At 45.2% G+C, this 13,414-nt stretch overlaps 1 protein-coding gene across 1 annotated transcript in view; it reads left to right on the forward strand.

Annotated features, from left to right (window-relative positions):
* Positions 1-12,669, forward strand: part of lman1 (lectin, mannose-binding, 1) — an 89,128-nt gene extending 76,459 nt beyond the window's left edge. Inside the window, exon 13 of the mRNA XM_085974228.1 lies at positions 12,533-12,669. Within this exon, the coding sequence (XP_085830354.1) occupies positions 12,533-12,569 (37 nt within the window). The 3' untranslated portion in view covers positions 12,570-12,669. The remainder of the gene's footprint in view (positions 1-12,532) is intronic.
* Positions 12,670-13,414: the final 745 nt, after the last annotated feature.

Genomic DNA, 13,414 nt, shown 5'->3' on the forward strand with positions numbered 1-13,414 from the left:
TTAAGTGTCTGGAGGGTGGCTAGTGTCCTTTGGCATCCTCTGATGCAATCATTATGTCATCGACATATTGGAGTAGGGCACTCTGGCACTTTGATAGGTCTGATTCGTCTAAGGCTTAACTCAGTACACGGTGGAATATATTTGGACTATTGTGAAACCCCTGTGGGACCCTGGTCCATGTATACATAGAAACATAGAAGATAGGAGCAGGAGTAGGCCATTCGGGCCCTCGAGCCTGTTCCGCCATTTAATGAGATCATGGCTGATTATCCAAATTCAGTACCCTGTCCCTGCTTTTTCCCCATATCCCTTGATCCCTTTAGCCTTAATAAATATATCCAACTCCTTGAATATATTTAATGAATTGGCCTCAACTGCCTTGTGTGGTAGAGAATTTCACAGGTTCACCACTCTCTGGGTGAAGAAATTCCTCCTCCTCTCAGTCCTAAATGGCTTACCCCTTATCCTTAGACTGTGACCCCTGGTTCTGGACTCCCCCGCCATCGGGAACATCCTTCCTGCATCTAGTCTGTCTAGTCCTGTTAGAATTTTATAAGTTTCAATGAGATCCCCTCTCATTCTTCTAAACTCCAGCGAATATAAGCCTAATCGACCCAATCTCTCCTCGTACGTCATTCCTGCCATCCCAGGTATCAGTCTGGTGAATCTTCGCTGCACTCCCTCCATGGCAAGAACATCCTTCCTCAGATAAGATAACCAAAACTGCACAATACTCAAGATGTGGTCTCACCAAGGGCCTTACAACTGCAGCAAGACATCCTTGCTCCTGTACTCTAATCCTCTTGCTATGAAGGCCAACATACCATTTGCCGCCTTAACCGCCTGCTGCACCTGCATGCTTACCTTCAGCGACTGGTACACAAGGACACCCAGGTCTCGTTGCACTTCCCCTTTTCCCAATCTAGTGCTGTTCAGGTAATAATCTGTCTTCCTGTTTTTGCCACTGAAGTGGATAACCTTGCATTTATCCACATTGGGCAGATGCATGGCAAATGCAGTTTAATCACCCAACCTGTCCAAATCATAGTGGAGTTTCTCTGCATCCTCCTCACAGCACACACGCCCACCCACCTATCCCCGACAGTAAAGGCGAATTTCTCTTGTGATTCCACTGCCAAATGGTATGGACCAGAACCCATTCTGTATCCAAAACTGTAACTATTTTAAAGTCTGGTTTCAGACCATTAAATATCTTATTCAATGCAGTCTACACAAATTTACACCAACCAGAATTTCACCGTGGCCACAATAAAAGTCTGGTTTTAATAGGTAAATTAACCTCCATAACTCCAATTCAATCCAGATCAATTTTTTTTCAAACTAACCAGTATCACTTTGAAAAAGAAAGAAACCATACCCACATTAACAAAGAAACAATCACCCATGCCTTGTAAACATTCAAATTAATTTTCTTCCAGGCACATTGGCAACTGTAACTTCAAGGTTAAATCTTAGACTGAAACTTAATCTTTTGTTAAACAAACGTTTTGTTTTTCTCAGTTTTTATTCACACCAGCTTAACTTAAATTGTAGTTTGGAGTTTTGTTTCAATTCTGGGTGCACATTCTTAAAACTTCCAAAATTCAAGACAAGACAAACATAGAAGATAGGAGCAGGAGTAGGCCATTCGGCCCCTCGAGTCTGCTCTGCCATTCAATGCGATCATGCCTGATCGTCCAAATTCAGTATCCTGTCCCTGCTTTCTCCCCATATCCCTTGACCCCCTTAGCCTTAAGAAATATATCTAACTCCTTGAATATATTTAATGAATTGGCCTCAACTGTCTTCTGTGGTAGAGAATTCCACAGGTTCACCACTCTCTGGGTGAAGAAATTCCTCCTCATCTCAGTCCTAAATGGCTTACTCCTTATCGTTAGACTGTGACCCCTGGTTCTGGACTCCCCTGCCATCGGGAACAGCCTTCCTGCATCTAGTCTGTCTAGTCCTGTTAGAATTTTATAAGTTTCAATGAGATCCCCTCTCATTCTTCTAAACTCTAGCGAATATAAGCCTAATCGACCCAATCTCTCTCCATACGTCATTCCTGCCATTCCAGGTATCAGTCTGGTGAATCGTCGCTGCACTGTCTCCATGGCAAGAACATCCTTCCTCAGATAAGGTGACCAAAACTGCACACAGTACTCAAGGTGTGGTCTCACCAAGGCCCTGTACAACTGCAGCAAGACATCCTTGCTCCTGTACTCGAATCCTCTCGCTATGAAGGCCAGCATACCATTTTCCGCCTTAACCGCCTGCTGCACCTGCATGTCTACCTTCAGCAACTGGTGCACAAGGACACCCGTGTCTCGTTGCACTTCCCCTTTTCCCGATCTATTGCCGTTCAGATAATCTGCCTTCCTGTTTTTGCCACCAAAGTGGATAACCTCGCATTTATCCACATTATACTGCATCTGCCCAATCACCCAACCTGTCCAAATCGTCCTGGAGTTTCTCTGCATCTTCTTCACAGCACACACGCCCACCCAGCTTTGTGTCGTCTGTAAACTTGGAGATATTACATCTAGTTCCCTCATCTAGAATATTAATATATATTGTGAATAACTGGGGTCCTAGCACTGATCCTTGCGGTACCCCACGAGTCACTGCCTTCCAGTCGGAAAAAGACCCGTTTATTCCAACTCTTTGCTTCCTGTCTGCCAACCAGTTTTCTATCCAAGTCAGTACCTTACCCCCAATCGCATGTGCTTTAACTTTGCACGCTAGTCTCTTATGCAGGATCTTATGAAAGTCCAAATACACCACATCCACTGGTTCTCCCTTATCTATTCTACCAGTTACATCCTCAAAAAATTCCAGTAGATTAGTCAAGCATGTAAATCCATGTTGACTTTGCCCGATCCTGTCACTGTTTTCCAAGTGCTCTGCTATTACATCTTTTATAATGGACTCTAGCATTTTCCCCACTACCGATGTCAGGCTTACCGGTCTATAATTCCCTGTTTTTTCTCTACCACCTTTTTTTAAATAGTGGGGTTACATTAGCTACCCTCCAATCCATGGGAACTGTTCCAGAGTCTATAGAATTTTGGAAGATGACCAGCAATGCATCTACTATTTCTAGGGCCACTTCTTTAAGTACCCTAGGATGTAGAATTTCAGGCCCTGGGGATTTATCGGCCTTCAATCCCGTCAATTTCCCTAATGCCATTTCCCTACAAATACTGATTTCATTCAGTTCCTCCCTCTCATTAGACCCTGTGTTCCCCAACATCTGAGTTTATTTGTGTCCTCCCTTGTGAAGACAGAAATAAAGTATATATTTAATTGGTCTGCCATGTCTTTGTTCCCCATTATAAATTCCCCTGATTCTGACTGCAAGGGATCTACGCTTGACTTTACCAACCTTTTTTTCTTCAGATATCTATAGAAGCTTTTACACTCATACTCTATTTTCCCCCTCTTAATTAATCCCTTTGTCTTCCTTTGCTGAATCCTAAACTGCTCCCAATGCTCAAGTTTGCTGCTTTTTCTGGCCAATTTATATGTCCTCTCCTTAGATCTTATTCTATCCCTAATTTCCCTTGTTAGCCAATGTTGAGTCACCTTTTTTGTTTTATTTTTATGCAATTTTCTGTTTCCCATCATATCCTTTTTTTAACGGGTTAAACGCTTTTTTTAAACAAGTGGGTGGAGCTACAACACAACAGACATTTTTTTTTTAGGACAGACTTTCAGACACGGAATACTATAACTTCTTAAACATCCATAGTCAGGAAAACTTTCACACTTTAACACACACTTTCACACAAACTGGGATCCCAGCATTCTTTTTAAGATTCCTTTCACTCAGCAAATCCTGGATTTTACTTGTTTTGGACAGAAACTGATAGCATCTGTAAAAAAAAATTTCTTATTCCCTTTCTTAAAATACTGGTACTCGGGTACAATTTTGGCACCCATTTTTGGTCCAAATTCAAGTACGTCTACTCAACTCATCATATTGTAGAGGGACCTGCCATTATTGCCTCATCCTCCTTACTCCCTTTCTGTTGCATCCACCAATTGTTTTTCCACGCAATTTTCTGTTTCCCATCATATCCCTCTTTTATCATCTTTTTCTTAACTTTCTCATTCTCATCGCGCTCACAAATTCATACGGCAAGTTACGTTATGCCGTCCTGTTTGTCCGTCGCTTTCTTTCCCGGCCACACTCTAGCCGCTTGGGAATTTCCGTGAGGTTTTCACACTTCCCCGTGGTCTTTATAACCCGTCCCTATCGGAATTTCCGTTATCCGATACTATCGCGTACGAATTCATACGGCAAGTTACATTATGCCCTACTGTTTGTCCGTCGATACTTATCGCGCACAAATTCATATGGCAAGTTACGTTATGCCATCCTGTTTGTCCGTCGATACCTAATCAAAGCTTTGTCTCTTACAACGACATTTTCATACTTACAATGCCTGGTGCGCACCCGCCCTGGCTATTTTACTCATGGTCCGGACTCTGCTGTTTCAGATTCGTTGGATCTCCGGTGTCAGGCTCCTTTAGCGAGGAGAAGTCTGTAAAGCAGTTCTCAACTCGCCTGTCCCGGAGATCCTGCCGACTATGCCAAGTTGTTGGGGAACTGTTCGCCCTCTGGTAATTAACCACTCGGAGTCCGGGGTTTCACTAAAGTAAAATAGCCTTTATTACAAGTTAACAGGGGAGACACTCATCCGGGGACAAATGCTCTAAGAACACAATTTCTCTTCAGATTTTGTACAGCCTGTGGCATTGTGGTGCTGCGTGCAAAACAGTTCGTACCGAGTGCAATGCCCCTATGCCAGGTGCATAACAAGTCCTTGATGGACATCTCCGGGCATTCGGCCAACTTATCACCACATTTCTGTTGAGTCTTACAGCATGTTCTCTTATTCAACAGTTCCTTTGTTCTGTTGTTACTGACAATACTTATATGTCTTGTGCATATTAGCACAAAGTTGTTAACCCTTTAGTTCCCTTAGTGTCCAATTTTACCCCCTTTCATTTGCCATGTTCAGTGTTAAAATGTTTATAGTTTTTCACCCCATTGGAATTTACTTTATCTCTTTCATTTCTAGCTTCCCTGGTACAAGGCCTTTATACCAAGGGCCCATATCAGCGCTGTTTCACTAGTCTTGAGATATCCAAACTATCTCACTTTAATCGACCAGATAAATACCTTATCTCCATGATCTCTCTCTCATTTTATGTCCTTATACTAATTAGTTTTTAAATATCGTTGCAATTAGTTTTGTTAAGCGAATTCTAATTTTTACTTGACATCATATGTTATTTAATGATTTAACCTTCAATCGCAGCCTGTGACTATTTGTTATCAAAGCTTAGTCAAAACTGCTTTTGACCGTCCTTTGCAGCTGCATTTTGAACAAGTCTTAGCTTTCTAGTTACCCAGGAGTAAGTATGGGTAATATTATTTGGTCAATGGCTACACTTGAAGTTATACAGGAAACTTTCGTTTATCCGGAGGTTAAATGTCTGGAAAGCTCTATCCACCGGCAAAATTCAGGAGTTGGTTCAGAAGTTTTTTTTCTTTCCGTTGCTTTTTTTCTGCAGTCGTGGCTCTGCAAGGTCTAGCTGAAGCTGTTGCTTAGTTACAGAGACACTTGCAAGCTACGCTGACTGTTTTGAAGCTGTTGCTAAGCAACAGGGTTTGTTGCTTCACACGGAGCTCAGAAGCTCCATATGTTTTAACATTAGCGCTGGTTTCTACGGCAGTTTTGATGGGATGGCACCAGCTCGGTCCCATCAGTGCCGGATACCAGAAAGTTTCCTGTACATACATGATTCTCGTCTACTAAATATCTTTAAATATCAACCTTTCATACACTTCCAATCCTCCTTGGATACGGGGGTGGTGCCAGAGGACTGGAGAATTGCAAATGTCACACCCTTGTTCAAAAACAGGTGTAAGGATAAACCCAACAACTACAGGCTAGTCAGTTTAACCTTGGTGGTGGGGAAGCCTTTCGAAACGATAATCTGGGACAAAGTTAACAATCACTTGGACAAGTGTAGATTAATTAAGGGAAGCCAACACGAATTTTGATGAGATAACAGAGAGGGTTGATGAGGGCAATGGGTTGATGTGGTGTACGTGGACTTCCAAAGGGTGTTTGATAAAGTGCCACATAACAGGCTTGTCAGCACAGTTGAAGCCCATGAAATAAGAGATAGTGGCAGCATAGATACAAAATTGGCTAAGTGACAGGAAACAGAGTACTGATGATCGCTTGTTTTTCGGAATGGAGGAAAGTATACAGTGGTGTTCCTCGGGTCAGTACTGGGACCACTGCTTTTCTTGATATATATTAATGACTTGGGTGTACAGGGCACAATTTCAGAATTTGCAGATGACACAAAACTTGGAAGTATAGTGAACAGTGAGGAGGATAGGGATGGACATAGACAGGCTGGTGGAATGGGCGGACATGTGGCAGATGAAATTTAACGCAGAAAAGTGCGAAGTGATATATTTTGGTAGAAAGAATGAGGAGAGGCAATATAAACTAAAGGGTACAATTCTAAAGGGGGATGCATGAACAGAGAGACCTTGGGGTATATGTACACAAATCATTGAAGGTGGCAGGGCAGGTTGAGAAAGCGGTTTAAAATGGGATCCTGGGCTTTATAAATAGAGGCATGGGGCTCGATTATCTTGGAGTCATGCAGGGGGTTAAAATCGCAAAAGCTGGCTGGCGGGACCCCCCCACCCTGGCCTGGTTCCCGACTCCGAGCAATTTTAACTCGGGCGTGTCTGATGGTCCTGACTCCGTCCCGCATCCAACAGGTGGGACTGGTCTTTAAGGCCCTTAATTACCACTAAATGGCCTCTACAATCCTATTTTAACAGGCCCTTGCAACTTTAACCCTTTTCCCACGTAAAACATGCCTGGTGGGAATCACGAATGTGAAACCTGGTGGGAGCACTATTGGATTGCTGACTATCAACTGCAGGTCAACCATTAAAGAGGAGATTTGATCAGCCATCATTTGCAGGTGTCAGGACTTGGTGGTCTCCGGTCTGGGGAAACTTTTACAAGGCTTAACCACACCTGTGGAAGGTTGGAGCCTCACACCCATCTCCAGCGTGACCTCCTGGGAAACCCCTCTCGCCACCTTCAGTCAGCGCTTCCTCAACGGAGGCATATACCAGAAGCATGGGAGCCATTTATTTCCTTCCCATCTGGTCATTAGAGGAGCTCGAGCACCAGCCGCGGCGGCAGCAGATCTAGGAACAACAGCAGGAGCGCCAGGCTGCTGCTCACCCACCTGAGGCTGCACAGGCTAGAAGGGGCCAGCGTCTGGAAGCCCGTCGGCGCAGGAGATATCCCCCAAACAGGGTCTACAGACGCAGGGTCACCTATCTCAACATGTCTGAGCAGCAGTGCCAAAGGCGGCTCCGACTTTCGCAAGAGGTAGTGACTGACATCTGCGCAATGCTACAGCAAGACCTGCTGCCCAGAGGACCAGATGGACAAGCATTACCAGTGGCTGTTAAAGTCACCACCGCACTCAACTTTTTTGCCTCGGGTTCATTCCAGGGATCAGCAGCAGACATCAGCGGCATCTCCCAGGCTGACGCACACACTTGCATCATGCAGGTAACCGATGCCCTCGCGCACAATCACATCCATTTCACCAAGGATCGAGCAAGTTGTCACGGCACGAGTGGTTGGATTAGCTCACTTGGCAGGCTTTCCAAGGGTGCAGGGCGTCGTTGACTGCACACATGTGACCCTTAGGGCACCCCATCGCAATCTAGGTATTTTTGTCAACCGCAAGGGCTTCCACTCCCTCAACGTTCAGCTGGTGTATGACCACAAGAAGGAGATTTTGCATGTTTGTGCCATGTACCCTGGCAGTTGCCATGACTCCTTCATACTGCGCCAATCTAGCATGCCTCCGCTATTCAGTCCGCCAGACCAACTTAACGGATGGCTACTTGGAGACAAGGGCTATCCCCTGAGGACGTGGCTAATGACACCGTTGAGGCCAGCCAACGAAGTTGAGGAGCGCTACAACTCTAGCCACATTTCCACCAGATCCATTATCGAACAAACCATTGGTTTGCTGAAGATGCGCTTCAGATGCCTGGATAGATCAGGTGGAGCCCTGCAGTACTCAGCAGCCAGGGTTTCCAGAATCGTTGTGGTTTGCTGTGCACTTCACAACATGGCACAGCGTCGTGGCTTGCAGATTCCTGAGGACCAAGTGGCTTCTCGCATATCCACCTCAGATGAGGAGGAGGGTGAAAACAAACATCCTGCAGAGGCCCATCAACCAGCGGCAGCATTATGCGAGAACATTGCTGCCCGGGATGCAAGGAACGCACTCATCCTGGCCAGATTTGCTTAGCCTAGTCAAACGCTTTTGCCTCGCAGCTTCTTACCAGAGGATTGATAATGGCTAAGAACCAGAGGATTCCTAGCACTCTGACCACCATACTGACAGTTACATGTATTCCTAAGGCCTTAATGTGGATGTCCCAATAGCAAAATGACAGACACCACAACTGCAACATTTGCCATCAGAATTTTTATGCACAATTACGACGTGGTGGCATTTTCACACTAAACACAAAATTCCACCCAAGTGACTACCCTTGTGACTACTTGTGCTTTATCTTCCTCTTACGCGTGTTCCTACGTAGTGCTTCCCCTGTGGATTCGGCAGTTGTGGAGGCCCCTTGCTCACTTTCCTGCTGCTCCTGTCTTGACACCTTTGGCAGGCGTCCTCTGGGGTTGCGAGCCTGTGAGGGCTTGTCAACAGTCTGCTGCTCCTGCGGCTGCAGATGTTGAGACGTCTATCTCACTTGGGTGTGGACTCCGGTGGGGCTCTGACCGAGGGCTCAGCAGTGGCATGGAAGTGTGAGCGCTTGGAGAGGAGCCCCCACTTCCTTGAGGTCTGCCACCAACCTCCCTCTCATGGGTCAGAGCCCCCTCCGCGCCTGCAAGTGGCTGGAGAGCACCTTGCTGCACATCAGGGGGGCCATGGGGACCTGTATCTGCAATGGCAGTCCTACTCCGAAGGACTTCCACGAAGGTCTGGCTTCTCTGTTCAATCGCCCCTCCAGCGATGTCATTCTATTCTGAACAATGACCATGTTTTCCATACCCTGGCAACTAAGCTTCTCCATGGCCGTAGCCCTCCTTTCCTCTACCGTAGCCATCCTCTCCTGTATGGTAGCCAGACTTACCACAGAGGTAGCAATCGTTTCCATGGAGGTAGCCATCCTTTCCGTGTTGATGCGTTCATGCGCCAATGACTCCACAAAGGCTCTGCTCATGTTCACTATGGACTCCTCCATTCGCTCCACACTCGCAGCGACCCTAGAGACAAAACCTGCCAGAGACTCCTGCATCTGTGCCTGGAGTTCCATCACCTCTGATCTTATGGATGGACCCAGAGGCAGAGGGTCGACATGCTGCTGAGCCGAGCTGGCAGAGTCCTGCGCCCTCCAATTAGGACTCTCCACTGCTGTCCCTGTCTCCACAGTCTGCTGATGCTCACTTGTGAGCTGTGATACACCAGGTGATAACACTACTCTATGTCCCGAAGGTCCCACTGAGGTGTGAGTGTCTGCGCTGGTGCTGGGTGTGCTGAATTCTGCTGACGCTGCACCCTCAGAGGCTGCAGCTTCCTCTGAGGAGTCTGGCTGCTCAGCCTCTTCCTGGCTAGGGGGGGCAGATGCTTGTGATGGTCCTGTGGGGGAGTAAAGGAAAGAGTCAGAAATGTGATGCAAAGGCTACATGCACATAGCTTTTTGCAGATGCTCATAAGTGCATCTGTTAGAGCTTCACAATCATGATCAGCGACTCATGCAATGTCAGAGAGAGAGAGAGATGGGAAACTTTTCTGTCACCAGCGTGCTGTGTTGCACCCGTCTGTCCATCCCCCCACGCGTGAATCATCCTCAATGCCCATGATTTCCAGGACGGCCTCCTCCCAGGGGGTCAGGTGGGCTTTTGAGGGTGGACCTCCTCCTGTCCTGGCTCGCTCTCTTGTTGTGAGCTCTCTTTTCCTGCAATGAGGGAGACAAGTGGAGGTTGAGTGAGAATGAAGGAGTGAGTGTAGAGATTGCATAGCATAGATACTTGGAAGGAGACAAAGATGGAGTGAGGTTGCAAGACCAGGGGCCCTCCCTGTGTGTTGTCAGTTATGTTCAAAGCATCAGAGTGATAGGGAGTGTGAGGGCTGCATGGTCAAATAGTTATGTGAATGTGAGTATAGAGAGAGAGAATGGCTAAGGGTGCATGGATGTCAGTGTCGAGTGGGATGTGGAGGAAGAGATTGCTAAAGCTGAGTGCTGGTGAGGAAAGGTAATGGGGATCAGTTTGAGGGTGATGGGAAATTCATACTCACTTTTCCAGTGCGCTGAAGTTCATGAAATCTTTTCCTGCACTGTATCCAGGTTCTGCGGGTGACTCCCAAGGAGTTGACCTCCTCATTCACCTGCATCCACACAGCCTTGGTCTGAGTGGGAGGCCTCTTCCTCCCTGATGAAGGGAACAGGACCTCTGTTGGCCCTAGCCCCATCCACCAATGCCTGCAGTGCCGCCTCGTCAAAGCGAAGGAGCTGCTCTTGCCCTCCCGCTTGTCATCTTTCCTGCAGGTCCCTCTGACACCAAATGGAGAAAGCTTGGAAGCCTGCAGAAGAAGCAAGGCTTGCTGTGGACCTTAAATGCAGCAGCAATGATGACGTCATCCGAGGGGCCTTTCAGTCATGAAAAACCCCTTTGCAAAGGCTTCCCACACGTTGGAAATCAATTGGCCAATTGAGTTAAAATTGCATCAATCTCCCACATCCATTTAGATTCGTGTGGGAAATACGAAATTCGGATGACACGACAACAGCCCACACTGGAGTTAAAATCGAGCCCATGGAGTGCAAAAGCAAGGAAGTTATGATGAGCCTTTATAAAACACTGGTTCGGCCACAACTGGAGTATTGTGTCCAATTCTTGGCACGGCACTTTAGGATTTTCCCTGATTGACCTTGTTGAGCTCGCTCAGCGGGCCAATTAAGGGCCACCCGGCAACAGGTGACGTCACAGACTGAAATTTCATCTGTCAAGAGTTTTTGACAGATGAAATATCAGTGTTTCACAGCTGTTTGAAGCTGTCAAACACTGACAGTCTGACTTCTAACCTGAGTCTTTCTACGCAGATTCAGCTAGAACTGTCACCGGCACTGAAAGCTGAAGGCTCTCACTTTTGACAGATCGCAGCCGTTCAGCTTTCAGTTCCGGATGAGTGATGGACTCCCGACGCCTAGAGGAAGAAAGGCTGTTAAGGTAAGTACAGGTAAGTAATACTACTTTACACACTTTAGACGCACCAAACACACTTACCTTTGCACTCATGCACCCATCACTCACCTGAACACCGACATCGCGACCCCTCCAAGTCCTTCAACCCGATGGCCCGCCTGCTCTAACCTGGCGTGGTTTGGAGCCGTCGGGAATCCCATACGACAACCTTCAAAATAGGGATTAGGCTAAAAACTACCTGTTAACAGGCAGTTAATTGGCACTAATCCCTTCCCGCCGCGGGTCCCAGTGCGGGGCGGGTACCCGCCTCCCTTGAAACTTACGTGGAGGCAGGTTTTGGGCAGGATGGTGTCAGGACCCCTGAATTCGGGATTTTTGCCCCCTGTACGCCTGAAAGCCTGCCTCATGGCACACTGTAAATCTGGCCCAATGGGTCTAAACTGTTCCCATTGGCAGAAAGGTCAAGAACCAGAGGACTCAGTTTTAAGGTGATTGGCAAAAGAACCAAAGGCGACATGAGGAAAAACTTTTTAACACAGAGTGGTTACTATCTGGAATGCACTGCCTGAGAGGGTGGTGGAGGCAGATTCAATTGTGGCTTTCAAAAGGGAATTGGATAAATACCTGAAGGAAATTTTTTTGCAGGACTACGGGGAAAGGGCAGGGGAGTGGGACGAGCTGAATTGCTCTTGCAAGAGAGCTGGCACAGGCACTACTGTGCTGTTATGATTCTATAAAAACATTTTTACATAGATACTGGCATATTCTGAGAAATGACTACTAATTATTGCCTTTATCTTGTGATACATCACTGGTTAATTCTTTAGTGAAGACGTCTTCACAGATCAATTGATATGGTTCTGGTCTTCATTGTCAGCCACAACAAAAGAGAACTTAATGAAGGATTCACAGGCATCGCAAACTGCTTGAGTTGCAGTACTTTTGTTTATATCATATGAGCTCCTCAATAAGAATACTGCTTGGCAATCTGTTGTTCGTGATATTCGATTTAAGTAGCTGACTCAATAAAAACCATGAATTGTTCTTTTTTATAAATGTTAGAAATGTACAGAAAAACACTTTTTAAAAATGGAAAGAAGTTATTCCTGTCAGTCAGTCCCCCACCCTACCTTCTGCAGCGTACTTGGGAACTTCCCTTAATTTGCTTAGTAGATCTCTAATCTGTTTAATCACATTTTTCATACACTAATAATTATTCCTTTCTTACACAGGAGCCAGCAAGAAGCAGCTGCAAAGAAGTTCTTTTGATGTAATTGTTCGTAGTTTTTACTTTGTTAGTGTCCTGGAATGAAACAAAGGAAAACTGTAAATGATGGAATTTTTTTTAAAAATAATATTTTTCAACAAACTTAAGTTATTGTGGTATGTTATTTCCTTGTGACAATTGTAAAGGCTATTTTGGGCATATGAATTATTTTTCTACAGCTAAAGGTGAAGCTGTGGACAGTTTTTTAAATTCTGCATTGTGGAGTTACAAAGTTACAGAAGAATTAAATAGACGTTTATATGATAAAGAAATACACTTTATAGGAAAAAAGCAATAGCTAAGAAGTTGCCAATTTCTGTTCATTTTGAAGATGTTTCTCAAATGAGTTAACAAGCACTGGATGAAAATGTTTAGGTGCCAAAAAGCATTTTGATTTTACAACCATATTGCTACACTGCTTTGTGTTTTCTTTAAATGCTTCAGTTCGAATACTGTAAAAGTACCCATTTTATGACCATGTTCAACTTTATATTTTTTCCTGTAACTCAGTTTTGACTTTTAAATACTGCCACATGTATTTTTTTTTTGAATCTAGAATTTTTTTCTTGCCCATCAGGATGAAGTTGTTCTTTGGAAAAAATAAAATGAGGTTTTAAAAATAAAATTCAATTTTATAATTTACAAATTATTTTTTGCCGGACCTAATCTTTGTCATCAAATAGAACTCCTTCATTGTTAGTGACCTTTAAGTAACTTAATTTCCCCTCTTTTTTTGTCAAATGTTTTCCTCTCAACAATTCAGTGCTTTATAAAGCCTAAGTATTCTGGAATTGACTGCTGCTCCCATACCTGGCAGGTACTTCTGACCCCTTTTTTCTCACTTCTA

This window comes from Somniosus microcephalus, chromosome 2, assembly GCF_052327205.1.
Source record: "Somniosus microcephalus isolate GS21.2 chromosome 2, FLI_Smic_1.0, whole genome shotgun sequence".
Classification (NCBI taxonomy): domain Eukaryota; kingdom Metazoa; phylum Chordata; class Chondrichthyes; order Squaliformes; family Somniosidae; genus Somniosus; species Somniosus microcephalus.